This window comes from Megascapheus bottae, chromosome 1 (assembly GCF_031878675.1).
Source record: "Megascapheus bottae isolate mThoBot1 chromosome 1, mThoBot2.hap1, whole genome shotgun sequence".
Taxonomy (NCBI): Eukaryota; Metazoa; Chordata; class Mammalia; order Rodentia; family Geomyidae; genus Megascapheus; species Megascapheus bottae.
In genome coordinates this window covers 27,696,303-27,723,190 of record NC_143509.1, presented here as the reverse complement: position 1 = coordinate 27,723,190, position 26,888 = coordinate 27,696,303, and the positions used below count along the sequence as shown (strand labels likewise).

At 54.4% G+C, this 26,888-nt stretch overlaps 3 protein-coding genes across 6 annotated transcripts; 1 reads left to right on the top strand and 2 right to left on the bottom strand.

The window, feature by feature from the left end:
* Positions 1 to 7: 7 nt before the first annotated feature.
* LOC150068654 (adenylate kinase isoenzyme 1-like) lies at positions 8 to 9,421 on the top strand. Of its 3 annotated transcripts, none has more exons than XM_090340033.1 (6): positions 8 to 441; positions 1,597 to 1,796; positions 4,107 to 4,220; positions 7,586 to 7,780; positions 8,073 to 8,226; positions 9,328 to 9,421. In XM_090340033.1, exons 1-5 carry the CDS (start codon positions 381 to 383, stop codon positions 8,139 to 8,141), a joined length of 639 nt encoding a protein of 212 aa, XP_090196159.1. In that variant the 5' UTR covers positions 8 to 380; the 3' UTR covers positions 8,142 to 8,226; positions 9,328 to 9,421. The 3 variants fall into 3 exon arrangements, with proteins under 3 accessions (XP_090196159.1, XP_090196153.1, XP_090196164.1); XM_090340027.1 differs by lacking the exon at positions 9,328 to 9,421 and adding an exon at positions 8,771 to 8,910; XM_090340038.1 differs by lacking the exon at positions 8,073 to 8,226.
* On the bottom strand, positions 9,135 to 18,829 carry Khsrp (KH-type splicing regulatory protein). Its single transcript, XM_090339994.1, has 19 exons — positions 18,492 to 18,829; positions 16,383 to 16,479; positions 15,931 to 15,969; positions 15,267 to 15,306; positions 14,763 to 14,812; positions 14,509 to 14,580; positions 14,057 to 14,114; positions 13,589 to 13,763; positions 13,396 to 13,494; positions 13,077 to 13,175; positions 12,902 to 13,004; positions 12,353 to 12,453; positions 12,102 to 12,246; positions 11,862 to 12,022; positions 11,674 to 11,783; positions 11,447 to 11,535; positions 11,173 to 11,373; positions 10,957 to 11,034; positions 9,135 to 10,697 (listed from the first exon to the last, which is right to left on the bottom strand). The coding sequence occupies exons 1-19, from the start codon at positions 18,726 to 18,728 to the stop codon at positions 10,420 to 10,422; spliced, it is 2,232 nt and encodes a 743-aa protein (XP_090196120.1). The 5' UTR covers positions 18,729 to 18,829; the 3' UTR covers positions 9,135 to 10,419.
* A 195-nt stretch (positions 18,830 to 19,024) lies between these two features.
* On the bottom strand, positions 19,025 to 26,210 carry Slc25a41 (solute carrier family 25 member 41). 2 transcript variants are annotated; one of them, XM_090340010.1, is made up of 7 exons: positions 25,927 to 26,210; positions 25,617 to 25,772; positions 24,862 to 25,014; positions 24,604 to 24,711; positions 22,925 to 23,092; positions 20,888 to 21,035; positions 19,025 to 20,336 (listed from the first exon to the last, which is right to left on the bottom strand). In XM_090340010.1, the coding sequence occupies exons 1-7, from the start codon at positions 26,137 to 26,139 to the stop codon at positions 20,161 to 20,163; spliced, it is 1,122 nt and encodes a 373-aa protein (XP_090196136.1). In that variant the 5' UTR covers positions 26,140 to 26,210; the 3' UTR covers positions 19,025 to 20,160. The 2 variants fall into 2 exon arrangements, with proteins under 2 accessions (XP_090196136.1, XP_090196142.1); XM_090340016.1 differs by lacking the exon at positions 24,604 to 24,711.
* Between the last annotated feature and the right edge of the window lie 678 nt (positions 26,211 to 26,888).

Genomic DNA, 26,888 nt, shown 5'->3' with positions numbered 1-26,888 from the left:
AGCGAGCTGAATGGCGGGGGTCTGTTTGGGGTTCATTTCCTTTCCCGGCCTTAGTGTCGGGGAGCACCTCACCTCTAGCACCTCTAGCAGAATGAGTGGGGTGGTGGCCCACGCCTGTAATCCTTGCTACTCAATGAGCCTGAGATCTGAGGATCACGTTTGGAAGTCAGCCTGGGCTGGAAAATTCATGAGACTCATCTCCAATTAGCCAGCAAAAAGCAGTGACTCAAGCGTCTGGTTCAAGCCCCGGGACCGTTACAAGGAAAAAAAAAAAAAAAAAAAGCCTGGGGTGGGGACTATTGTGACATGGATCAGAGCCTGGAGGAGTCCGGGCCTGGTGGAGATGGAGTGTGACCACGCCCTGGGCTGCTGCTGGCAGGATGGGTCTGTGCACTTCCAAGCTGCCCCAGATGGGCAGATCCTTGAGGCCCCAGGAGAAGGGTAACGTGGTGGGGGTGGCGGGGAGGCACCCCTCCATCTAGGTTATGTACACCACCCTTTAGCACAACCATGCTTGCTCCTGGGTCTGCAGTGCCTGTTGCTCTCTGGACCTTCAAAGCAGCTCTCTGACCCCTTGAAGATCATAGTGTAGCAGAGACACAGGCCAAAAATGGAATTTGTATCTCAGGGAGCAGAAGTGCAGTGGGCTCTGAGGACACAGGGTGGGAAGGGATGGCTACAGTGGGTGTGAAGGGATGCATAGGAGTTGGAGTAGGCTCAACAGGAACAGGAATCAAGACACCAATATTGGACTATTAAATACTGACTCTCCCCAAGGGACATTTCATTTATCCTCCTTCCAAGAACGTAGAGGACTGAGAAATAGTCTTGGCCCCTCTTGGGTTGCCAGTTCTGAGTTGGAATTGGAAAAACAGGATATCCTGGCACTAGTGGCTCACACCTGTAATCCTATCTACTCAGGAGGCTGAGATCTGAGGATCATAGTTCAAAGCCAGCCAAGGGCAGGAAAGCCCATGACAGGCTTATCTCCAATAAACTACTCAAAAAATGTTGAAAGTGGCACTGTGGCTCAAGTGGTACAGTGCTAGCCTTGAGCACAGAGAGGCTCAGGCACAGCCCAGGCCTTGAGCTCAAGCCCCAGGAAGGAGGGAAAAAGGGAGGGGAGAGAAAGAGCACACACAGGGGAGATAGAGTTGGGCTAGGAGAGACAGGAAGAAACAGGCAGGTAGGGATATCCCTGCTGGAGAGAAAACATCCAGAGAAAATTGAGTTTGGGCTGGGCACAGTGGCTCACACCTATAATCCTAACTACTCAGGAGGCTGAGATCTGAGGATTGAGGGAACTAAAGACCTTGAAACTCTTATCTGTAGTTAACCACTAGAAAATTGGAAGTGGTGCTGTGGCTCCAGGGTTCGGACCATAACCTTGAGCTGAAGAGCTCAGGAACAACGCACAGGCCCAGAGTTCAAGTCCCACAACTGACAAAAAATAAAAGAGTTTGGCAAGCTCAGGAACAGGAAGAACACCATGGGGGAAAAGGAGGGTGGTTTGGACACATGCTAGCCTGTGGACAGGGCTCCATCAGGACCAGGTGCTCCCCCTTCCCCTCTTCTTCCCCTCCCCCAACACCACAGACATCCTCAAGTCCCCTCTGATTATCTTCGTGGTGGGTGGCCCAGGCTGTGGGAAAGAAACCCAGTGTAAGAATATGGCCATCAAATATGGCTTCTGCCATGTGGGATTGGGCCAGCTTCTGAGGCAGGAAGCCCAAAGAAGCACCCAACGAGGCCGGCAGATCCGGGATATCATGAAGAAGGGGCTTCTGGTGCCCACGGTAAGTCACAGGCTGGGGAAGATGGAGGATGGGTTGGGATGAATGTCCTTCTCCACTTCTGGAGGTCGTGATATGAAAACTGGACATGGTAGTCCACACTCAGTGTCCTCGCATTTGGGAAGTAACAGTAGGCGGACCTCAGGAGATCCTGTCTGTAAAATAAATGAATAACACTTTTGTTGTTGTTGTTATTGGTCATGGGCATTGCCGCAGGACCTGGGCTCTGTCCCTGAGCTTTTTCATCTCAACGCTAGCACTCTACCACTTTGAGCCACGTGCTACTTATGGTTTTCTGGCAGCTTTGAACAGTGATCTTCAAATCTCAGCCTCTTGAATAGTTGGGATTACAGATGTAAGTCACCAGTGCCTGGCTTCTCCCCTTCTTCCCCCCACCCCCCACCCCCAGAGCCTGGGCACTGTCTCTGGCTTCTTTTGTGCAAATCTAGCACTCTACCATGAGCTGCAGCTCCATTTCTGACTTTTTTTTTTGGTAATTTGTTGGAGCTAAAGAGCCTCATGATATTCCTGGTTGGACTGGCTTCAAACCATGATCCTCAAGTCTTAGCCTTCTGAGTAGCTACGATTATAGGAGTGAATCACCAGCACCCGGCAAGCTTAGAAATACGTTTGTTTGTTGTTGGGAGTTTTTTTGTGGTGATTTTTTTTTTTTTTGGGTGGGTTGTAGATCTTGAATTCTGCTCTTCAGCACAAGGCTACTGCCATACCCCTTGGGCCAAGCCTCACTTCTGGTTTTCTAGAGGTTAATTGAAGATAAGAATCTCAGGTCCTTTTGTGCCTGAGCTGGCTTTGAAGCTTAATCCTCAAATCTCAGCCTCCTGAGCAGCTAGGATTACAGGCATGAGCCATCGTGCCTGGCTACTTCTGGCTTTTTCTGTGCATATGGTTCCAGGGACTCAAACCCAGGGCTTTGTGCATGCCAGGTGAACACGCTACCACTAGGCCACGCTCCTGGCCCTTGGTGATTTTTTTTTTTTTTACCAGGCCTGGGCTTGAGCTCAGGGCCTGAGCACTGTCCTTGGACTTTCTCAAGGCTAGAGCGCTACCTCTTGAGCCTCAACACCACTTCCGGCTTTTTTCTATGTATGTGGTGCCGAGGAATCGAACCCGGGTCTTCATGCATGATAGGCAAGCACTTTAACCACTAGGCCAAACTCCCGGCGCTCCCTTGGTGATTTTTTTTAAAAAATTAACTGGTAGAGTCAGCTGTCTGATTCCCAGATCCAATATATATAGATTTACCTAACAGAGAATTTTTTTTAAAAAGGATATTGCTAAATAGGAACAGTTGTTTTTTGTTTTTTGTTTTTTTCCAGTCCTGGGCTTGAGCTCAGGGCCTGAGCACTGTCCTTGAACTTTCTCAAGGCTTAGCACTCTACCACTTGAGCCTCAGCACCACTTCTGGCTTTTTTCAATGTATGTGGTACCGAGGAATCGAACCCAGGTCTTTGTGCATGCTAGGCAAGCACTCTGCCACCAGGCCAAACTCCTGGCCCACTTTTTTTTTTTTTTTGTCATCCCTGGAACATTGCCATACTAACTATGGTGCAGAGGACATGGGACCCGATCTTCTGAGTTACCTGGAAATTATAAGTAGAAAAGGGTTGAAATGTAGTTTAATGACCAGCAATTACCTGATGTGCACGAGGTCCTGGGTTTTATCCCCAGCACCAGAAAATAATAGTCCAGGGCAGGTCAGGCACAGAGTGACATTAGTCTGTCCTAAAGTCCAGAATGGGAATGGATAAATGGTCTATTGCCTTTTCCAGCTGGACACTGGCAGTTCACACCTGTAATCCTAGGGACTCAGGAGGCTGAGATCTGAAGATCATGGTTCAAAGCCAGTGCAAGCATGAAAATCTGTGAGACTCTTATCTCCAATTATCCACCATAAAACCAGAAGTAGTGCTGCGGCCCAAAGTGGTAGAGCTCTAGCCTAGAGCTGAAGAGCACAGGGACAGCGCCCAGCCCCAGAGTTCAAATCCCACAGCAGACAAACAATCAAAAGGCCTGCACTTTCCTGCACGTATAGTCATGGCTCCTCAGGAGCCTGAGATACCAGGACTGAGGCTTGAAGTCAGAAAAGTCTTACATGACTATTCTCTCCAATGTAAGTAAGCAAAAAGCAGGACTGGAAGCATGGCTCAAGTGGTAGAGCACCAGCTGTGAACAAGCCAGGAAGCAAAATGAGTAAGTGGGTCCCAGTACAGGAATACAAAGGAAGAAAGCAATCTCTCCAAGGGTGAGTGGAGGAGACTCCTGCCCAGCACTGAGGACTTCTTTCCTTCACAGGGTTTCATCCTAGATATGGTGAATGACAACATGCTGTCCCAGCCTCAGAGCCGAGGCTTCCTCATTGACGGCTTCCCCCGGGAGCTGATGCAGGCTAAAGAGTTTGAGCGCGTTGTGAGTGACCCCTGCGTGTTCGTGGGAGGCGTTTGCCCTTCTGTCTCCAGGCTGTGTTGCTCAGATTGGAGGGGCAGTGGCTCAGGGAGAGGAGAGGATGAGAGGGAGCTGGGGATTTCTATCTTAGGGGTTTGGGAATGTGGCTTTAGTGGGAGAGTGTCTGCCTGGCATCTGGTGGGGGAACTATTTACTCCACGAGAAGCAGGTGGGGTTCTCATCCTAGCCCGGCTGTAAAGGGGGAACACCCCCAACATTGAAGCCTGGCGCTTGGCGAGAGCCTCATCCTGTCCGGATTTCATTCTTGTGGCCACCTCTTTCACCACCTAAATGGTGTGACCCTGGATCATAGCCCCTCCATCTTGGTGTGAAAATGGTGGGAGCCCATGGAACATTCCAGAAGATGAGTTCAACCATGCAGAGTATGAAGAAGGGCTAAGAAAGGTTCAGGCTGCCGTTGCCATGGGGATGAGCAGGCCTGACACTGGCAAGCCAGTTTTTATCCAGACATGCAGGGAGGTTTGAAGTACATACCCCACCCCCCAAATAGGAATGGCCACCCTAATTTCTGAAAAGTATTGTGTAGTCAGGGGACTATGTGGGTGACTGGCCACTGGGCTGAGAGCCACATGTGGCCTCTGTCCTCAGACTTGGCAGCCACTTGTGGCAGCCACTCAGCCTGCTGGGCCAGCTTCCGTTCCCCATTGCACGTTCTCCACACAGCATCCCAACAGTCCCAGGGGAGCAGATGTCCAGGGGTCCAGAGAGGTCCTTTCATGAAGTTGGGAAGCTGAGATCTGAGGGATCAAAGCCAGCCAAGGCAAGAAAGTCCAAGAGACTCTTAGCTCCAACAAACCACCCAAAAAGCCAGAAGTGGAGTGATGGCTCAAGCGGTAGAGCACCAGCCTTGAATTAAAATGCTCAGGAACAGTATTACAGAGTCCTTGAGTTTTGAGCCCCAGGGGTGGCACCAAAAGCAAGAAAACAAAAACTGGGTGCTGGTGGCTCACCCCTGTAATCCTAGCTATTCCGGAGGCTGAGACCTGAGGATGGTTGTTGGAAGCCAAATGGGGCAGAAAAGTCCCCAGGATACTTTTTTTTCTTTTTCTTTTGCCAGTCCTGGGGCTTGAACTTGGGGCCTGAGCAGTTTTGCTCAAGGCTGGTACATTTTTGGCTTTTTGGTGGTTAATTAATCGTAAGAATCTCAGGGACTTTCCTGCCAGAGCTAGCCTTGAACTTCCATCTTGAGACCTCTTGAGTGGCTAGTATTACAGGGATGGACCACCAGCACTCAGCTACCTTGGATTTTTGTTTATGTGGGTCCTGGTCCTTGGACGCAGGGCCTGGGTTGTACTCAAGGCTAGTGCTTAACCACTTGAGCCACAGCTCTACTTCTGGCGGCTGGCTTTCTTTCTTTCCTTTCTCTCTCCCTCCCTTTTTTTTTTTTTTCTTCTTCTTTAGTTTATTGGAGATAAGAGTGTCACTAACCTGCCTACCTGGGCCTTCTGAGTAGCCACAATTTACAGGCATGAGCCATTGGTGCCTAGCTTCTTGGATTTTTTGTTCTGTTTTGGTGGCACTGAGGCTTGAACTCAGGGCCTCTCACTTGCTGTCAAACACTCATCCTTTTTTTTGGATGGGCTCTTGTTTTTGTCTGGGGCAGACCTGAACGGCAATCTGACTTCCTAACTCCTCCCATGTAGATGGGATCACATTCGTGTACCACCACACTGAGCTTGTTGGTGTAGATGGTTTTATAACTTTTTGCCTGGGCTGGTGTGGAACCAAGATCCCTCTTATTTCTACCTTTGGAGAGCAGTACCTGTTCTGATCTTCATTTTTGATTTTTGTTTTTCAAATGTGGTCTTTTTTGTTGTTGTTGGTCATGGGGCTTGAACTCTAGGCCTGGGCGCAGTCCCTGAACTCTTCAGCTCAAGGCTACCACCCTACCCCCTTGAGCCTACAGCCCCACTTCTGCTTTTCTGGTGGTTAATTGGAGATAAGAGTCTCATCAACTTTAGTGGCTTTTTGAACCATGATCCTCAAATCTCAGCCTCCTGAGTAGCTAGGATTACAGGTGTGAGCCACCACATCCCGCAAAAGTGGCCATTTTAGTTAACCTCTTCCATCCCACCAACCTGCTCATGGGTGGAACAGGTTTACAACTCAGTGGTGAGCACTTTCCTGCCATGCAGGAGGCCCTGGGTTCCATCCTACATGCAAAAAATAAGTGACAAGATTAGAAAGTAAATTTCCGAGCTAAGGCGCTGAGGAAATAGCAAATCCTGGCAGTGTTTCTTGGAAATTATTTTACAAAATGAATTTGTGTTGAATTTTGTCACTTGCCCTTTCTGTGTCTGCACATGGCCAGATTGCTGCTCTTTTACCTCTGGGCTAAAGCAATAAATCCTATAGACACGCCTTCCTGATCTAAACCCCAACTGGTTGTGAGATGAACCTATATTATTAGTCAGACCCAATATGTGCGGATTCTTCTCTGGGATTTTCTATCTCTGATCCAAAATATTTCGTTCAAACTTCAGTACTGGAAACAAAACAAGGAAAATTTGAACTAGAAAATAAAGCCAGGGGGGCTGGGAGTTTGGCCTAGTGGTAGAGTGCCTGCCTAGCATGCACAAAGACCTGGGTTCGATTCCTCAGTACCACATACATAGAAAAAGCCAGAAATGGTGTGGTGGCTCAGGGTAGAACACTAGCCTTGAGGAAAGCCCAAGGACAGTCCTCAGGCCTTGAGCTCAAGCCCAGGACTGGCAAAAAAAAGAAAAGAAAGCCAGGGTTGGGGCTCATGACTGGAATCCTAGCTACTCAGGAGTCTGAGATCTGAAGATGACGGTTCAAAGCTCTCCTGGTCAAAAAAAGTCTGTGAGACTTAACTAAAGGAAGGCTGGAAATGGTGCTGTGGTTCAAAGCTATAGAGCACTAGCCTTAAGTAAAAGAGCTCGGTGACAGCACCCAGACCCGAGTTCAAGCCCTACAACTGACTCAAAAAGAAGGAAAGGAAGTAAAGGAGAGACAGAGGGAAGAAAATAAACCCAGGTATGGTTTTGCCTGTAACTCCGAGGTACTCAGGAGTCTGAAATCTGAGAATTGTGGTTCAAAGCCAGCTTGGGCAGGACAGCTCCTGAGATTCATGTCTCCAATTAACTACCAAAAAAACCTGGGAGTGGAGCTTTAGCTCAAGTGGGTAGAGCACTAGCCTTGAGCAAAGAAAACTCAGGGACAGCGACCAAGACCAGCACAAACAAACAAACCCAGCACACTGGAGCAGGGAGGCCTGGTTTTGTTTCTCATTCCCGGGTTGATGCTGGTAGGGCCCCTTCTCACCCAGAGCCCTTACTCACCACTAGGTGGGCCGCGGCCCAGATATCGTCATCATGCTTGACTGCTCTATGGAGACCATGGTGCAGCGGGCGGTGCTCCGGGGCCAGGTGGAGCAGCGGGTGGACGACTCAGAGCTGGCCATCCGCCAGCGCCTGGAGATGCACTACACCTTGTGCCAGCCTGTTCTCACCTTCTACCAGCAGAAAAACCTGCTGCGAAATGTGGGTGTCTGGAGTTGGGCATGGCTCCCCAGCCAGTACTGTGTGAGGAGGGGGGGGCCCCGGTTTCTCCATGGTAAGGGGCTCTGAGTACTGGGAAAAAGACAAGGTGGAGGCCCAGGCTTCCAGTGCCCACTCAGCTAGGCAAGGGGGGGTGGGGGCTTCTCCCGCCTCCTAGGTACCTCCAGGTCATGTGACGCTTGAATGGCCCTTGTCCCAAAGCTAATCTGGACAGAGAAGGCAGACTGTTCCCACTGGGATGCCGCCTGACCCAGTCTGGCCTCCCCTTCCCCAGATCTTGGCAGAAGAAGCTCCAGAGAACATTTTTGCCAAGTGCTGCTTGGTCATTGACAGTCTACAGTGAGCCAGGACGGCCGGGCTTGGTCTCTGCCCTGGAGGGCCGGTGGCCGGGGCCAGGTGGCGGCTCCCTCGGGGACCCACAAGAGCAGGTACCTAGCACACAAGATGGGACAGGGCCTCGGAGAGGCAGTGGCAGCCTTCTGCAGATGTGTGATCCTCAGATTGTGGAGGCCCACCTGGGACCTCACCCAGCAGGGTATAGGTCAGGCCTCCATCTTGGGTCTCAACATTGGCAACACAGCCAAAACCTGGCACAGTCACGCTGTCTCCAGAGGCTGTGCCATAGGAACCTGGCCCTGGGGACCCCCTCCTAGTACCTGACTCCCCAGGTTCCCAGAGGGAGAAAGAGGTGCACACAGCCCTGGCCCATACTGGAGGGCACTTCTGGGGTAATGCCAGCTCCTGCCATCAGTCCTCAACACAAAACTGTGGCCAGCATGCAGTTTTTTAAAATAAAGCACTTTATTTAACAACAAAAAAAGGGGTGGGAAGGGTTTAAAAGCAATGTGCCTGCCTGCAGAAAGCCATTGTTTCCTTAAAACAAAAAAAACAACCACACACAACACAAAGCTAAATTTTCCAATCAACACCATCATCAGGTCTTTTTTTCTTTCTCCTTTAACATCTATAAAGAACAAATACCAACTTCCAAAGTCTGCAGGGAGCAGGAAGAGAGAGACAGACAGCACTCGTGGCAGACACAGGGAGGTTTTGTTATTATTTATTTGTGAAGTTAAAAACGAGCGATAAAAAGTAAAAACTGCCATACAATTTTTTTTTTGTTGTTTTGTTCATTTTGTTTCTAGTTATCTCCTCTGGAACAGATGAAAAGACAAGAGAGCAGACCAGTCCTGGGCAGGGGCGGGGGCGGGTGGGGGAGGGAGGAGCGAGGAAAGGGGGTGAGTGGGGAGGGGGTCTGCTGTACCCACACCTGGTCCAAGGAATGTTCAACTCTAACTAAAAAATGAAAAATAATAAAAAAAAGATAGCAAGTGACTTTTTTTTTCCTTTTTGAAAGTTTATTTTAAAAACAAGAGGGCCACGGGCAGTTGGGAGAAAACGAATCACTTTCCCCTCAGGAGAGGCTGTTTTGGGGAAGGCTGGGGGGATAGAGATTTATATATATATATCATTTAATAGGATTTGTTCTGCTCTTTGTGTTTGTAATTTTTAAACTTTTTTTTTGGCAGAGATTTTTAGTTCTTGCTATTTTCTAAGGCTGGCTCAACATGAAGAATCCCAATTTTGAAAGGAAGAGGATGGAGACATGGGAGTGAGAGTCGGCCCCCCACGGGGGGCCAGCACCCCAGGCAGCCATCGCGCTCACCAAACAAACCAAGGAAACACAAACAAAAACCCCCAACAGAACAAAATGGAGAAAAAAAAATAAAATTTTCACAGATGAAGAAGTTCACATTCATTCGATTCATTGAGCCTGTGGAGAGGGGAGAGACAGGAATTGGTCACTACGGGAGGGGCAGCGGGTCTGAGGTGAGGAGCTGGACCTCAGGGAGGAGCCAGGAAGCCCCTCCCAAGCCTGTGCGGCCCAGGCCGAGGCGGAGCCTGCCACTGTCTAGCCTCTCGGGATCTCAAATCAGAGTGCTGCCTGGAGGAGGAGGAAGAGGAGGAGGAGGAGGAGGAAGAGGAAGAAAGGCAAAAGAGAGAAGCAGGGGTGAGGAACGGAAGGAGGGAGGGGGAAGCGGGCGGCTCGGCGCATCACACATCAACAGTCAGATCACGGTGTCCCCACAACACCCCTGTGAGGTAGGTTGGAAGGTGGCATCGGTCGCCATGCCCACTTCACAGACAGGACCAGGACACAGAGGCGAGCGCGCGAGGGCACGGGGGCCAGGCAGCTGGGCTGCCCACAACCCCGCCAGAGCCGGCAGCCCGCACACGCAGTCACTTGGACATGGGGGACAAAGGTTGTGGTTTTAAAAAATAAAAGGAATAAAAAGAACAAAACCCCAAAAAGTGATGCGGAGAAAGGGGAAAAAAAAATTTCTTCCCAAGTGGGCAGACTCCGAGTGGCCGGCAGCGGGGCAGGGCGCCGTGGGAGCTGCCTGCCGGTCCCACCCAGGACTACCCACCAGTTCTCAAGTTCCACCTGTGCGTGCTTCGCGCTCCCCCAGCGTGGCGACAGCGTCACACAGGAACGAGCAGCTGGCGAGGAGCCTCCTCCGTGAGCCTCTGGACCCAGCGAGCGCTTCCCGGCGGCGGCAGCGGGCGGGCGGCGGGCGCGGGGCGCTCTGGAGACTCTGGCCACACGCCCGCTGCAGGCATCAAGGGCACACCCCGCAGGGGAAGGGGTTTCCGGCGCTACCCACTAAGGCAGGATGGACGGTGGCCGGGGGTTGGAAGGAGAAAGGAGGAGGAGGAGGGTGGCAATTCCCACTTGCCTGCTGCTGTCCCTGCTGGGTGGGGGGCGGCTGCGGGCCGCCGGGGCCGGGGGTCTGTCCGTAGTACGCCGCCTGCTGTCTGTAATACTCAGCCCAGGCGGCGCTGTAGTCCGGCTGAGAGCCAGGGGGTGCTCCAGGACCCCCTCCAGTGGCCACTTGGGCTGTGGTGTGGAAGGCTGGGGTGAGGGAGCGGAGGAGGCTGGCCCTGTCCCCGCCCGCTGTGCCCCCACCCCTGCCGAAGCCTGGCCTACCCTGCTGCTTTTTCTGCCTGTCCTGGGGCTTTCTCAAGGCTAGAGCTCTACCACTTGAGCCTCAGCACCACTTCTGGCTTTTTCTATTACGGGGTACCGAGGAATGGAACCCGGGTCTTTGTGCATGCGAGGCAAGCACTCTGCCACTAGGCCACGCTCCCCGCCCTACCCTGCTTCTTGTAGTACTCCTCCCAGGCCTTGGTGTAGTCCTGCTGCGGCGGGGCTCCGGGCTGCTGTGGCTGCTGGCCTGTGGCAAGGAGTGGGGTGGAGGGTCAGGAGGACAGGAGTGAGGAGGAGTGGTGCGGAGCATCAGGCAGACGGGGGTGAGGAGGAGTGGGGCAGAGGGTCAGGGTACCCGGAGCAGGGGCTGCCCTGTGGCACTGACCCATCTTCTTGTAGTACTCTTCCCAGGCCTTGGTGTAGTCGGATTGGCCTGTGGGCGGGGGCTGCGGGGGCTCCCCCTGTGCGGGTGGGGCGGCGGGCGCGGGTGCGGGGCCGGGCACAGGCCCTGGGGGCTGCTGGTAGTAGTGGGAGTAGTAGGCGGCCCAGGCAGCGTTGGGGTCTGCGGCCGCTGCAGCTGCCTTGTCTGCAGGGAGGAGAGGGGTGGTGAGGGAGGCCTGGGGTCCACCCCAGCCCCCCACATAAGGGCCCTTACTTACTAGGGTCGTGAGGTGCAGGGGGCTGCCACTGGGGGTAGGTGTTGCCCCAGCCCTGGGGTGGGTACTGGTGAGGAGGGGGTCCACCGGCACTGCAGGAGACACAGGGGCTGTGAGGCCTGCATGGCCCCATTGGGCTGCTGTGGGCCAGGCGGCTCCTTCCCATGCACATATGTGGAAGGTGGGAGCGGGGCTCCCCTATTGGCACCCCCTCTGGCAGGAGTACTCACTGTGGAGGGGCCCCTGGTGGCCCCTGGTTGAAAGGCCCTGGGTTGAAGGGTCCCATGGGGCCTGCAGGGCCTGGTCCCCCGGGGCCTGGTCCAACTGGGCAGAGGGGACCCTGGAGGAGGAAGCGTGGAGGTCAGTGGCGTGGAAGTACGCAGGGAAGTGGGGTTGCAAGCCCCCGCCTGGAGCCCACCTCAATCTTCTCCTCGATGAGCTGCTTGGCGTGGTCAATCTGCTGAGGGGAGCCACGGATGATGAAGAGTTTGAAGTTGGGGTCCCCATTGGGGGGCAGCTGCCGGGAAATCTCCACAAAGGCGCCCGTCTGCTGGTTGATGGCTTTCACATTCTCGCCGCCTGCAGAGCCACAGCCAGTTGAGGGGCAGGCGGGAACGAGGGGCGATGGGGTACCTGGTGTGGGATGGGAGGGACTCACCTCGGCCGATGACCAACCCACACTTGTGGGTGGGAATGGAGAAGGTCATCTCCCCACCGGGGGGCCCCCAGTTGCCTTGGCCTCTTCCTCGGCCGCGGCCCCCAGGGGGCATGCCAGGACCCCCGGGAGGGCCTGGAGGACCACTCTGTTGGGCAGCAAGAATGAGGACTGAAGCAGGAGGCCAGCCTGGCCCAGATGTTCCCAGGAGGGCTGGGCATCACCAGCCCAGGCAGTGCCCCCAGATCACCCACCCGGAGGCTCTGAAGGAGGTCGTTGATGATCCGGGCCGCGTGCTCACAGCGCTCTGGGGGGCCCATGATATGAGCAATCTTCTCGGGTCCCGTCCCATCATCTGCGGCCAACACCGAGAGAGCAGAGATCGATTTACCAGCGGAACTCCCCGCCCCAGGGCTAGCACCCGGGCGACACTGCCAAGCCACAGAAGCCGGAGGTCTGCCTATGTGCTGCTCCCTGAGCCCCACTTGCTCCCTGTGGAAAGGAGGCGTGCTGTCCTTTGAGGGTCCGAGGTGCAGCGGCTCAGAACTAGCTGAACGGACGGACTGCCCAACAAGCACTCTCAACTGCCCTGGTCCCCACCTGGCCCCGAGGCTAGCCCAACCTGGGGAGAAATTTGGTGGGGAAGCATTGTATCCAAGTGGATGATCTAATGGCTGGGCCTTTCTCATGCCCCGCGGCCTGACTCAGTGGCCCGCTGCTTCACGCCAGCCTTCTGGGGTGGGGGGAACAAGGACGGGACAGACTAAAAGACAGGACACCCAAGCCACGCACAGGGCCCTCACCTTGCTTGAACTGTATCCGCACCCCAGCGTCATTCTGGATCTTCTTGATCATCTCTCCACTCCGGCCAATGACCACGCCCACAGAATGCCTGGGCACTGGCACCTGGAGGGTGGGAGGCGCAGGGTCAGCAGGCTCTGCGGGCAGCTGGGCGTGCCCCCCTCCCCAGGCACTCACGTCAATGCCTCCGCCGATGCGCGAGCCGTACTCCGTGCGGTCCCCGAAGCCGCCCTGCTCACGTTCTCGGAGGATGTCCATCACCATCTCGCAGGCTTGCTGCACGCACAGGGACCTGGTCAGCACAGACAGCCCCAGCCCGGGCCCCTGGACAGTGCAATGCCTGTCCCCTGCCCCACAGGCTCTGCATCTGCCCCCTAGCAGCCAGGAAGGGAGGCAAGCCGGTGGAACAAACAGGGCTGACCTCAAGGCTGGTGCCTGCGACCTCCCCAGCTTAGCCTTGGGAAGCGCTCCAGAGTCAGGGAACCCCAGAGCTCACCTGAACTTTGTAGGGATCCCCAATGATACGGAGGGGCTTGTCAACGTTGGTGTTCTGGGACCCATCTTGAATTAAAATCATCTTCACTCCAGCACGCTCCTGGATAATCAATGGCAACCATGAGGCTGGGCTCTCCCGGGACTCTAGAGCTGGAGGGGAGCAGGGTGGGGAGAGGGGCGTGCCCATTCGTCACCTGCAGCTGCTTAATTGTCTCCCCGCCTTTGCCGATGACCAGGCCGGCTTTGCCAGCAGGAATCATGATCTCCTGCACAGTGCCGTTCTGGCCCCCGTTGGCATTGTCGTGGAACTGTCCTGGAGGGCCCCCACGACCCCGGGACACAATGTCATCCAGCATCATCTTTGCTTTCCTGGAGAGGGAAGGACAGGCTGCTGCTATCACTTGCAGAAACAGATGAACCCCAGCTTGAAGGGAGGGGGCCCCAACCAGTGTATGGGGCAGACGCCAAAGAGGAGGCCTGGCATGGGGGACTGTTCAGCCTGGAGCTTTGGCAGACGTTGGCATTCTCAGGCATCAACCTGTGCGCACAGCTCTCTGCAGAGGGCAGGAGTGAAGGACACGTGGAGGTGTCACTCCCAACTCCTGAAGGAAAGAGGGCTTCTGCCGGCTCCCCAGGTCACCAAGGCACAGCCAGGCACTTACTGGACGGACTCCGGGGCTCCCGTCAGGGACACGCTGCGCTCAGGTAGGCCACCGCTGTCTGGAGAGAAAAGGAGATGAGGTCAGTTCCCAAAGGCCCAGGTGGAGACGAGGAAGCTTCCAGACAGTCCGTGGCCACTTCTGACATATCAATGCCTCCCCCTCACCTCCTGCTCAGGTTAAACTCAGTGGGGGGAGAAAAGTGGAAGAAAAGGCAGACTCCATAAGGACCAAGACTCTGCCCCACTCCATTCCCCACACGACACCCTCGACTCAACCAGGACAGTGTTTTAGACAAGGCAGGTGCACGGCTGCCTCCTCCAACCCTTCCTTGTGGGTGGTTCAGTTTGGGCAGAGGGGCCTTGGCTGCCCCCACCATCGCCACACCCGGTGGTTTACACTGGTTTGAGCCCTGTCACCCCGTGCCAGTGGCGGGCAGGACGCGTTCCCCATACCTGGAGAGATCTGAACTTTGCAGCCCGAGTCCTGCTGGATTTTGTTGATTTGTTCACCTCCTCTGCCAATGACTAGGACAAGACAGAAGAAATGCAGACATGGGTGGAGGAGGTGTAGAACTCAGGACACCAGGCTGGGGGTCCCTACTGCTGGCCCTCCCACAGCTCCCTGGAGGGCAGGACAGAGGCGAGCAGAGCACAGAAGCCCCATGGGGCATATGGGACACCACGCTTCCCACAGAGCCCGCACTCACTTAGGCCCACCATGCCATCTGGGACCCTATACTCTTCTGTCATTGAAGTCCTGAAAGAGATAATGCAAGTCACCCCGAGTGCAGGAGGGCGCAAGCCCCTCACCCCTGCACTGGGGCCCAAGGCCTAGGGCTGCTCTCCTCACCTTCTACAGCAGCCCACAAAACCCCCAACGGTGCCTGGATTTCCCACTGGCCTTCCCCCATAACCTGACCAGTGTATAGGTTTACCCAAGGTGGCAAAGTGGCAGAGACCCCCAAACTATGACAACCCTAAGCACGAGAAACAGCCTGTGTGTCAGAACACCCCAGTCCAGGGCAGGCAGCAGCTGACACAACCCACTCTCCTTCTCCAGCCTACACACCGGGGGATGGGGAAAGGCTGGTGCACAAGAAGTGGACCCAGCTAGCTCCCCGCCTTCCTGGATGGGCACCCCTGGCCTGTCAGATGGGAAATAATTGGATGGTGTGGCAGAGACAGCCAAAAGCCCCGCAAGCAGCTGTTACCTTGGGGGAGGGTGGATGGGTCCCAGCTGTGAACTGATGGCTGCAAAGAGAAACCCCAAAAGATAAGCTTCGCTCCTGTCTGTGCACCCAATACCCACACGAGGGACAACTGGCACTTAACATCCACCAGTCCCAATGGCCACTGGAGCTTAGGCGGCTCAGGCCTGCAATCCTAGCTCCTCGGGAGGCTGAGATATGAAGATTCCAATTCAAAGCCACTAGGCAGGCTGGGATGTAGGTTAGTGGCAAAGCACTTGACTAGCAGGTTCAATGTCCTGGGTTCAATTCCCAGTTACCCGCTCCCCCCATCCCCCAAAAGAGGGGAAAAAAGCAGCAAAGTTCATGAGACTCTTATTTCCAATTAACCACCAGAAAATCGGAATGACTCAAAAGAGGTAGAATGAGCAAAAAAGCTCAAGAATAGTGCCCAGGTCCTGGGTTTAAGCTCTGCAACTGACTGCCCCCTCCCTCCAGCCAAAGAAAACAACTACAAAAAAAGGGTGCATGCAGCCTCAAATCCAGGGGGTTCTGGGATCTCTAAAACTCACGTATTCCCTGGAACATGAGCCTCCAAAGCAGAGCTACCTGCTCCAAACTTATAGCCCCCGTCCCCCCACCCCCTTCAAGACCACAAAGCTGCCATATGCACACAGTCTGCACTTACAGTCTCCCTGGGAAGCCAGCTTCTTGCTCTCGGGCTGGTCTGTGGACAAGAGGGCGTCAGATGCAGCACCACCCACCCGCCCTGGACGCTGCCACATGTCCCCACCCAGCATAGGCAAGACCCTGGGGGTAGCAGAGGGCACCCAGTGGGGCCACCAGCATCCAGGGCGACACTCCTTACAAGGAACAACCTAAAGGCAGAGAGGACTTCTGGCTCCCCTTTGGTGCAGGCTGGCCCTAGGGCCTGTCCCCAGAGGGGAGGACTGATCTTGGAACTTACAACTTTGCCCTGTCACAACCAGCCTGCCCTCTTCTCAGCCACTGGATACTTCAGGGTGGCAGAGAACAAAAAACAAGGTCGGCACTGCTTAAGTTTTCTTCGAAAGTTTTCTTCACTCCAGCACTCTGCCCCCAGCCCTTCTTCCCAAACTAAAAATGGCTGCCAGGAGTTACCTCCATCTTCCAGCTGTCTCTTTTGGCCCCCAAAACCAAAATCAGGAGTGCTGTTATTCACAGTTGTAGCAGAATCACCTCCAATTTTGGCTGCAATCTGGGGGAAGTAGGAAGCAAAGAAGAGTTGACCACTAGAGAGAAACACCTAACCTCAGGCTTCCTAGCGCTAAATTCCTCGGAGCCTCAGGAGTGAGGCTTAGGGTGAGCTGCGGGTAAAGGTGTCCTGGAAGGAGATTTTTTTTTTTTTTTGGCTGGTTGTGGGACTTGAACTCTGGGCCTGGGTGCTGTCCCTGAGCTCCTCAGCTCAAGGCTACCACCCTACCCCTTGAGCTACAGCACCACTTCCAGCCTCACAGACTTTAGTGCCCAGGCTGACTTTGAACTGCCATCCTCAGATCTCAGCCTCCTGAGTAGCTAGGATTACAGGTGTGAGCCAGCTCACCTGGCTGGAAGTAGTTTTTATGAAGGCCTCAAAGTTCTCCCAAGTAACTGGGAACTAAAAAAATCACCCTTCTCCCTGGCTTGGTGGGATCTGCATAGAAAGTGCCGGCAAGGCAGCACCTGGAATACACACTGACTTTGATGTAAGGGAAGAAAGAAACAGAAGCTTGGCAGCCTGGAGAGGGGGGTCCTGAAGTCACCTCGGGAACCAAGAGCTTTCAGACCCAGACCCTGTTTTCTATGGGCAGGAAAACCAAGCTGACTTCCCTCAGCTTGGTTCTGGGGGAGCCAGAACACAACTTTTCCCAGCCCTCAGCATCTCTCATATGACTTAAGATAAAGCTCCCTTTCGAACACACTATACATTTATGTGTGTGCTGGAACTCAGGACATAGGTGCTGTCCCCTTAGCTTGTTCACTTAAAGCTAGTGCTCTAACCCCCTTTGTTCTACTTCTGACTTTTTCAGGTAAATGGGAGATAAGCCTCTCACGACTTTGCTGCCTGGACTGGCTTCAAACCTCCATCCTCAGAGCTCAGACTCCTGAACAGCTAGGATTACAAGCGTGAGCCATCAAAACCATATATATTCATTTGGGACACACCAATAGCAACTTCAAGTACATTCAATTCAGCAAACTAACTTCAGATCACCACCTGGTTGTGCTTTAGAGACACAGCGCCCAGTGCTCTCTCTCTCCAAAGAACTTGCCTCCACCCTAAGCTCTTGGCAGTCCCCCTAGGGGGTTGTGTATCCCTCCAAATAACAGCACCAAGCTCTCCCACTCAATCACATTTTGGGGAGCAAGCAGTTCAAATGCTGGCTCCAACTTACTCCACTCTGGAGGTGAGGAAGCTGGAGGCCACGCTGAGAGAACCGAGGGCGGTCACCTAACGGGTCCTCCCACCTTGGGAGGAGCCAGTCCCCAGCCCAGAGGCATGGGGACAAACCCAAGGTGCCATACTCCAGTCATCGACTTCCTGAGCCCGCAGCAAAGTTCTCCCTAAGGGTCCCGACCCCTCTAGGCTGGGGAGAAGCAGCTGCCAGTGGAACGGAGGTCAGTCTCAGCAGCACGTGACCCCTGCATGCTGTCATCGGGCCTCAAAACGGGACGATGGGACCCTCCCCCTATTTTCCCAACCAGACACTTCACTTTCAAACTACAGAAAACAGACGTCGGTGGCCACCTTCCCCATCTGATCCAAAGGCCCAAAGAGGGTCGGTCCTCTTCGTTTTCCAGAGTCTAAGGGAAAGGGTCCCCCGTGGGACAAGACTGGGGCAGGAAAATGGTCCTTGGCTCTGATGGTGGGCAATCAGTGCACGCAGGACCCAACACTTAAAGGGGGGGGGGAGGTCCATGGCCTCTAAGAGAGTGGGGCGAGGTTGTGTGCCAGAAAGGGACCCCCAGGTAAGGCCTCGATCTCCGCGACCCCGGCCCACCCAGGGACTGCGCTGGGTGAGCCCAGGACCCCCCGAGTCCTCGTAACGGGGGGGATCATCGGTGAGCTAACCCCAGCCAGACAGGGCGCGCCCCCCCCCCCGCGCCTGCCCCCCACGTGACCCCACGGCGGCCCCCGGGCGCCGCCCCCTCGCGACCCCGCGCGCGCGCACGTGACCCTCGCCCCCTCCCCCCCGCCCCGCGCGCCCCTCGAGCCCGCGGCCGCCTCACCTGGCGGGCCCGCTGCACGGCGTCCGCGAAGGCGTCCTTGCGGATCCCCGGACCGCCACCGCCCGGCGGCTGCGAGGGGCCTCCGGCCGAGCCTCCACCCGGGCCGCCGCCGCCGCCCCGGTCCCCCGCGCCCGTTGGGCCCGGCGGAGGGCCTCCGCCGGCGCCTCCGGCTCCCCCGCCCCCGCCGGCGGGCGGCGGCGGCCCGGGCGGGGGTCCTCCCGAGCTGTAGTCCGACATGGCGCGGCGGGGCCGGGCCTGGTGCGGAGGCTGAGGCTGAGGAGGTGGTGGCGGCGGCGGCGGCGGCTCAACGCGGGAACAAGGCCTCGCTCCACACGGCCGCGGAGCACTCTGGGAACCCAGCGGCTGGGAAGACGACGAGGGGGGAGAGGGTACCCCCTCCCGCCGGCGACCAGACGGACGGCGCCGTCCGGCCAATGGGTGGCGGCTTTCGCTCCCAGAGCACCAATCGTGGGCCCCGGAGGCCATTGGCCAATCGCGGCTCCGGAAGAGGTAGTGGGCGGGAGACACCGAGTGACCGACAGCTCTGGAAGGCAATGGGCTGGGGGCAGCCGGCGCTGCGCAGGCAAATCGTGGCGACTCAAGACGGCAGGAAGGCCCGTGGAGCGTGAGTTCTAGATTGGAGGGATGGCTTCCGAATTAGGTGGATGGTTCCGAAGCGTCACGTGGACTGGAAGGCGGTGCCGGTTAGGCGGGCGCTCGGCGTGACGGTCGTGAACGTCCGCCAATGAATACAGGAGGAAGGAGGTGCTTTGTAAAGATTGGCAGTCAATTTAATCGAATCCCTGACAAGTTCTGGATGATGGAGGTTGGATCTGGGCATGCTTTCCTGGTTAACCAGAATCCTTTTCCAGCCCTGACTTCTAAGCCAATGATTGGAGCGCAGGGGCGGGACATTCCTCGACTGACACCACGAGTGAGCAAATGGCCATGGAAGAAATCAATTGCCCAGTTTTGGTGGGAGCCAGTGGACGCGCAGCTGCATTAGGGCGGATCCCGGCTCCCAGCGGCGGGAGGGGATTGGCGGGAAGTGGAGTGATTGGCAGCCTACGTGGGCGGCGGCGACCGGCTGCCGGACCTCCTGGCCTGACGTCGGGGTTAGCACCCGGGGCGCCGGGCCGGGCCGGTCCTGCACGTGTCCTGCTTGAAGCGTATGGACCGGTGCTTCCGGGGATGTGGCGGCCTGGGAGCTGGAGGATATCCTTTGCACCCCCTTTTATCTCGCCCGCGGGGATCTAGAGCCTCCTTTGGCTCCATCCCGTTATTCCCTGTCCCCTAAGGCTTCCCCCTCCTACCCGGGGGCGAGGAGTCCCAAGCCCCCCTCATGCCACCCTCTCTACTATCTTCAGTCCTGGACCCGAGGATCCGAGGTCCTCGGATAGACCCAGGTACCCCCTGACACATCCTGCAGAACCCCATCTTTATTCCTAAATTGTCAGAACGTTCACCAGCTATGTAGCCTTAGAACCCGGACGATCTAGCAGAAGCCGGACCAGAGTCCAAACTCAGGACTCAGGCTGTACCCTGGGGAGGAAACCCAAGAGGTCTTCTAACCCAAGCCCTCTGAACTGCCTGGGCGCCTGAGACTGGGAGGACTTCTTTGGGATCTTAAGGACACTGGTTCTTGCAGTTCCCGAAGCTGTGAGAGGTGTCAGCTCACACCCAAAGTTTTCTTCATTCCTTCATATACCACGTAGCTGATGCCCCCCGCGGGCAACACCTTGAGCAACGTGGGGGTCATGCCTCGATACAGCCCCGGCCAGCCCTGCTGGGTCAGGATCCGTCGGAACACTCCACGCATGGTGGGGTTGGAGCCCTCCACCGTGTCTGTGGGGAGAAGACAAGCGATGGGCTGGGTCTGATTGGAGTGAGTCTTTTTTAGGGGAGGGCAGGCATTGTGTTGGGAGTCAGATCTGAGCCACATCTTGGAGGAATTTGTGGGATGGATGCTAGTTTTGTTGCTTTTTTTTTTTTTGTAAGCACGAACAAGAGGGCTGGAGTCCGATTAGAGGGGCAAGAGTAAAAGGCTATAGTAGGGCAGGTGTGGGTGGTTCAAACCTCTAATCCTAGCTACTCAAGAGGCTGAGATCTAAGGATCAAAGCCAGCCCTTGCAGGAAAGTCTGTGTTAATCTTATCTCCAGTTAATCCCAGAAATTCACCTCTAGTGGTATAGAGTGCTATCCCTGAGCAAAAATGGGTCTCAGAGGTAGTGCCCAAGCTAGGAGTTTTGAGCCCTAGGGACCAGCCAAAAAAAAAAAAAAAAGGCTTTGTGGGCTCAGGGTGTGGTGTCAGTAAGTGGAGAGTCAGAGGATAGACACATTCCAAGAGCCAAGATAGGCAGTAAGGACATGTGCAGTGCCACTGAAGCCAGCCTGACCTTCTGCCTGCATCCGGGTGCGCACCAAAGTCAGTGGGTAACTGGCCATTTGGCCACAGGTGGTGGAGAGCGTTACAGACGACAGAGTGACCAGGCCACTGGGGTCCTCCATGTCCTTGCCAGACTTCAGCCACAAGCTCTGGAGCACCTGTCAAAGGAGGGGGCAAGAACACCATTCATAAAGCCAAGAATTGATGACAAAAGATGGTCTTGTGCACAGTGGAATATTACTCAGTCATAAAAAAAGAACGAAGGCCTGTTGTTTGCAGCACCATGAATGGAACATTCATGAATAGGACATTATGTTATGTGGAATAAGTGAGGCTCAGGAAACTAAATACCATATTATCTCACTTATGCGTGGAAGCTACAAAAAAAATTAGTCTTAACTGGGTGCGGTGGCTCACTCCTGTAATCTTAGCTACATAGGAGACTGAGATCTGAGGTTCAAAGCCACCCCAGGCACTAAAGACTAAGAGGCTCATCTTCAATTAACCACTAGAAAAGCAGAAGTTGTGCTGTGGCTTAGGGCTAGGGCCTTGAGTTAAAGAGCTCAGGGATAGTGCCTAGGCCCAGAGTTCAAGTCCCACACCACCACCACCACCAATATTAGTCTCATAGAAGTAAATGGAATAGCTGGCGTATCAGTTCAAGACCATTCTGGGCTGTACAGAGAGATACCCTTGTCTCAAAAAACTAGTGTGGGGCCGGGAGTTTGGCCTAGTGGTTAAAGTGCTTGCCTAGCATGCACGAAGACCCGGGTTCGATTCCTCGGTACCACATACATAGAAAAAAACTGGAAGTGGTGCTGAGGCTCAAGCGGTAGAGCTCTAGCCTTGAGAAAATCCAAGGACAGTGCTCAGGCCCTGAGCTCAAGCCCAGGACTGGCAAAAAAAAAAAAAAAACTAGTGTGCACTAGGGCTTGAATTTAGGGCTTGGGTGTTATCTCTAAGTGGTGGGGTTTTTTTTATATACATATATAATATATAATATATATATATATATATATATGTGTGTGGTGGTGGTGGTGGTGGTGGGCTTCCCTTCTGGGTTTTTGGTTCACATCTGGTTCATTGGAGATGAGTCTCACAGATTTTCCTGCCCAAGCTGGCCTTGAACTGTGCTCAGTCTTCAGAGTAGCTTAGATGACAGGTATTCGCCACTAGTGACCAGTTGGGGGGCGGGGAATTGGTAGCACCATGGTTTGAATTCAGGACCTATTGCTTGGCTAGGTAGGCATTCAACCAATTGAACCATGCCCTCAGCCTGTTTTGTTCTGGTTATTTGTTTTGATAAGGTCTTGAGTGGTTTTCGTGGCTTGGGCTGTAATCCTATTTAATCCCTTCTAACTTGGCTGTGTGGCTGGCATGAGGCAACACACCCAGCCATAGAAAGTTGTTTATTGTTCCCAGCACAAAGAAATGAGAACCACCTAAGCCTAAACCACCCTACTCTGACCTGATCATCACACACTGGGTGCCAAGGACAACTTCATGAGATTTTTTTTTTCCAGTCTTGGGGCTTGAACTCAGGGCCTGAGCACTGTCCTTGGACATACTTTGCTCAAGGCTAGTACCTTGCCACAGCTCCACTTCCAGTTTTTTTCTGAGTATGTGGTACGGAGGAATTGAACCCAGGGCTTCGTGCATGCTAGGCGAGTACTCTACCACTAGGCAATGCTCCTGGCCCCACACTCATGAAATATTGAAAGGCAGAAAATGTCAGGTGCTGGTGGCTCATGTCTCTCATCCTAGCTACTCAGGATGAGGCTGAGATGAGTAGCCAAGTTCAAAGCCAACCAGGGCAGGAAAGTCCATGAAACTCTTATCTCCAATGAACCAGCAAAAATCTGGGAAGCAGCTCAAGTGGCAGAGCATTAGCAGTGAGCTAAAAAGCTGCGGGCAGTACCCAGGCCCTGAGTTCAAGCCCCAGGACCAGCACACACAAAATGCAGGGGGTAGGGGATGGGATGCAGGGCAGGAGGAATCTCAGTAGGAGCCCTAAGCAGGCCAGCCCGCAGCCCTGTGGCACACACACCTCGTAGACAGCCAGGTCTGTGCAGGCATAGGGAATGATGCCTAGCATGTTGGGCAGATAGCCACGGTACAGAGCCCGGGTGCCTTCTCGGTCCAAGATCTGCTTGGCGCAGTCCAGCAGCCCCTTGTACTGGCCCGTTCTGCGCAGGGTCAATCGCGTCTTCAACACCTGGAGAGGGGAGGGTCACTCATTTGCTCCCACCTTCTTTGTGACCTTGTCGGTCAGTGATGGCCATGTCCCTACCACATGCTGAGGAAGAACTAGCAGCATCCAGGTTTGGGGCCCAGACCTATCACCTGCTCTCTGGATTTTGTGTCAAGGCAACAAAGTCACGCCATGTACCACCTTGCCAGGCTCAGCAGTGACTCACAGGTAATGAAAAGAAATTGCCTGGGATGGGCCTTACCTAATCAAGTGAGAATACTCATTACATAGTTGTCCACCAGAGACAGGGTTTTTACAAAACCCCATATCAGGGCTGGGAGTGTGGCTTAGTGGTAGAGTGCTTGCCTGGCATGCATGAAGCCCTGGGTTTGATTCCTCAGTACCACATATACAGAAAAAGCCAGAAGTGGTGCTGTGGCTCAAGTGGTAGAGCACTAGCCTTGAGCAAAAGAAGCTCAGGGACAGTGCCCAGGCACTGAGTGCAAGCCCCAAGACTGGCAAAAACAAACAAACATATCGGGGTTGGAGGCATGGCACAGTTGGTAGAGTGCTAGCCAATGAGCAAAAGTGTCAGATACCAAGTTCAAAAAAAGAAAAAAAAAGGAAAGAAAAGAAATAACCAAGGAAATGGCACTGTGGCTCAAGGAGTTGGGTGGTAGAGCCTTGAGCTGAAGAGCTCAGGGACAACTCCCAGGCTCAGAGTTCAAGTCCCACAACTGACAAACAAAAATAACCAAAATAGCTTCATATCCAAATCATCCAAATCCCAGGAAATCTACAATCATGTAAAAGCTCTACTGCATGGGTGATCCAAACATGGCCGGCTATGGTAGGTCTCTCTCATGGCCAGTCCTGGAAAACTGAGAAAGAAAAGCAGGAAAGCATGGGGAGGGGTGATCACACATGCTACCTAAGAGACGGCCAAGCCAGGTGGACAGTCAAAAGATGAACAGTAGCTGAGCATGGCATGAAAACCTGGTCAAGTGTGCCTGGGTCTGGGGAGAAGAGGGTAGGATATGTAGAAAACCAGTCTTCCAGGCTGTGAAGTTTGTTCCTCATTGGAAAGAATGTATCTAGCTACACACCAGTGGCTCACGCCTGTAATCCTAGCTACTCAGGAGGCTCAGATGTAAGGGTTATGATTCACAGGCAGGCCATGTAGACAAGACCATGAAATTATTTTGAATTAACCAGCCCAAACCCAGAAGTGGAACTGAGGATCATGTGGCAAAGCTCCAGCCTTAGGCCCAAAAGCTCAGGGACAGCATCAGACCCTGAATCCCAACCCCTTTACCAGCACAGAGAAAGGTCACAGAGAGCACGTGCAGACATCAAATGCAAACACAAATTACAGACGGCGTCTTGGGTGCTTAGGGAGAAGAGACCATTCTGGAAGTAGTGTGGAAATGGGTCTCTGGATAAAGGATGGATGTTCCATCTCCTAGTGGAAGAGGAAGAAGGGAAGGAGGGGGGAGCTGCCAGGCTCTGGCTGTCTGGGCCAGGCGTCCTCTTACCTCCATGGGGTTGATGAGGGTCTGAGAGATGGCCACAGCCAGCGAGCCAGCAAGGAGACGTTCCTGGAATGGTGGGGACCCATGCACGCCACAGAAGAAGTTCTTACACTAGTGGGGCAGATGGAGGGAGGGTGGGGTGGGAGTTGCCTTTCTTCCCACTCCATCCCCCCCAAAGCTATGCAGTGGGAGTGGGGTCTGGAGGGTGCCACAAAGGCTGGGTTAAGACAGTGGGGTTTGTATTTCGGGGTGCTCCCCTACCTGCTCAAAGACAGAGAACTTGATGGCGTACTCCGGGGCGATCTTGAGCACGTTGATGCCGTTGCCGCGCCACAGGGAACGCACGCCCCCCTCCTGCACCATGCTCCGGAGACCCCCCAGCAAGTTCATGAAGTTAGCCTGGGAGGAGTAGACCTGGGGGGGGGGGCAGGCTCTCATGTGTGTGCACGCATGCGCACACGTCCATAAGCATAAACACACCCTGTGTGTTACGCTGTTCACATGCTTCTCCAACTCCTACCCAGGCCAGCCCTGAACCCCAACCCCTGCAACCCCAGCTCCCATCTTTGCCTGCCTTATTCAGACTCACTCACCTCTAGGGACCCCCTCCCTGGTTCCTAGCCAAGGAGCTTTCCTGGGCCCCATGTGAGTGTCCTGGCTTTCTGTCCTCCCCAACCCTTCATACTGGGATTGGAACTCAGGGCCCTGTACTTGCTACACAGGCGCTCCACCCCTGGAGCCAGGAATCCCAGTGTTTTTCTTTTGTAAAAGTTGGGTTTTCAGATAGGCTCTCCCTGCTTTTGTCTAGGGACAAGCTTGAACCTCAGTCTTCCTACCTCTGTCTTCTGAGTGGTTGGGATTACAGGCCTGCGTCATCACACCCTTGTGGTGTCATCCCCAGCTCCCAATCTCTCTACTCCTGCATGAGAACCCCGCTTCCAGCTGTGCTTCCATCTTGACCCCCCCAACACCTACCTGTGATGTCCCCATGAGCTTGGCCCGCCCTCCCCACACACCTGCATGTACACCTTGGCTCGATCAAGAGGGGCGGTGCCTGTTCGAGACACTGCCCCTGCCATGGCTCCTGACAGCAGAAACTTCCACAGGGCTCCCTCGTTGTCCACCTCCAGGACATCCACGGGGACCATCAGCTGCTCCCCAGTGTCCAGTACCTGAGGCCAGAGCCAGTTTTGTTGAGTGTTGTCATGCGTGGATGCCCCCAGGGGGTCTCTGCCCCCTGCTCCCACATGAGTGGTTCTAGATTTGCTCAGATTTGCTTTTGTCAAGGCAGCCAGATCCTGGGACACCCCAGATGTCCCCACTCACCTGCTGTGACAGGGGATGTTCGAGGTGACTTTCAGACACATGCCCAAACACATACCCGTATACATGCGTGCAGCCTGGGTTCCAGTTGGGGGGTGGGGGTGGGGGCGGGGGTGGGGTTGCAGGGCCTGCTCTGGTTACAAAGCCTTTGACCCTCTTGAACAACCTCTGGACCCGAGAGCAAGATTCCTTCCTTTCCTCCTGATCAGTTCCCATGGTGGCTGGAGGTCAGGATGCACAGACCCACGTCCCTGGGGAATGTGACCCTGCCACCACAGGCAGTTGCTTCTGGGGTGCTCTGTAAACTTGGGAGTCCAGGGGACAGTGAGGTCACAGAGGACACTGTGACCTCGCCAGGGCAGGGAGGGGGAGGGATGACAGCCCATATGCTCATGTCCTGTGAAGTCACTGTTCATCACTGCCCACTCTGAGTCTCACCAAAAGTCTCATGCTGAAACTCTTGACTCCCCACTCAGCGGGTAGAAGCTGGAGATAGAAGGCTGGGTGTCAGTAGCTCATATCTATAATCCCAGCCACTCAAAGAGGCTGAGATCCTGAGGATCATAGTTCAAAACTAGTCCAGGAAGGAAAATCAGAAGATTCGTATCTCCAATTAAGTAACAAAAAGCCAGAAAGTGTAAGTGTGGCTTAAGTGCTAGAAGGCTCAGTGAAAAAAGCTCAGGGATAGCACAGAGGACCAGAGTTCAAGCCCGGCAGAGACAGGATTTGGAGGTTAGGGTCAGAGCCCATGATGGGCTTAGTGACATTATTATTAATTATTATTATTATTATTATTATTATTATAGGAGCCAAGCAGCCGGCTGTGGTAGCTGATGCCTGTAACCCTAGCTACTCAGGAGGCTGAGATCTGAGGATCAAGGTTCAAAGCCAGCCTGTGCACAAAAGGACTTGAGACTCTTATCTCTAATTAACTTCTAGAAAACAGAAGTGGGGCTTGGCTCAAG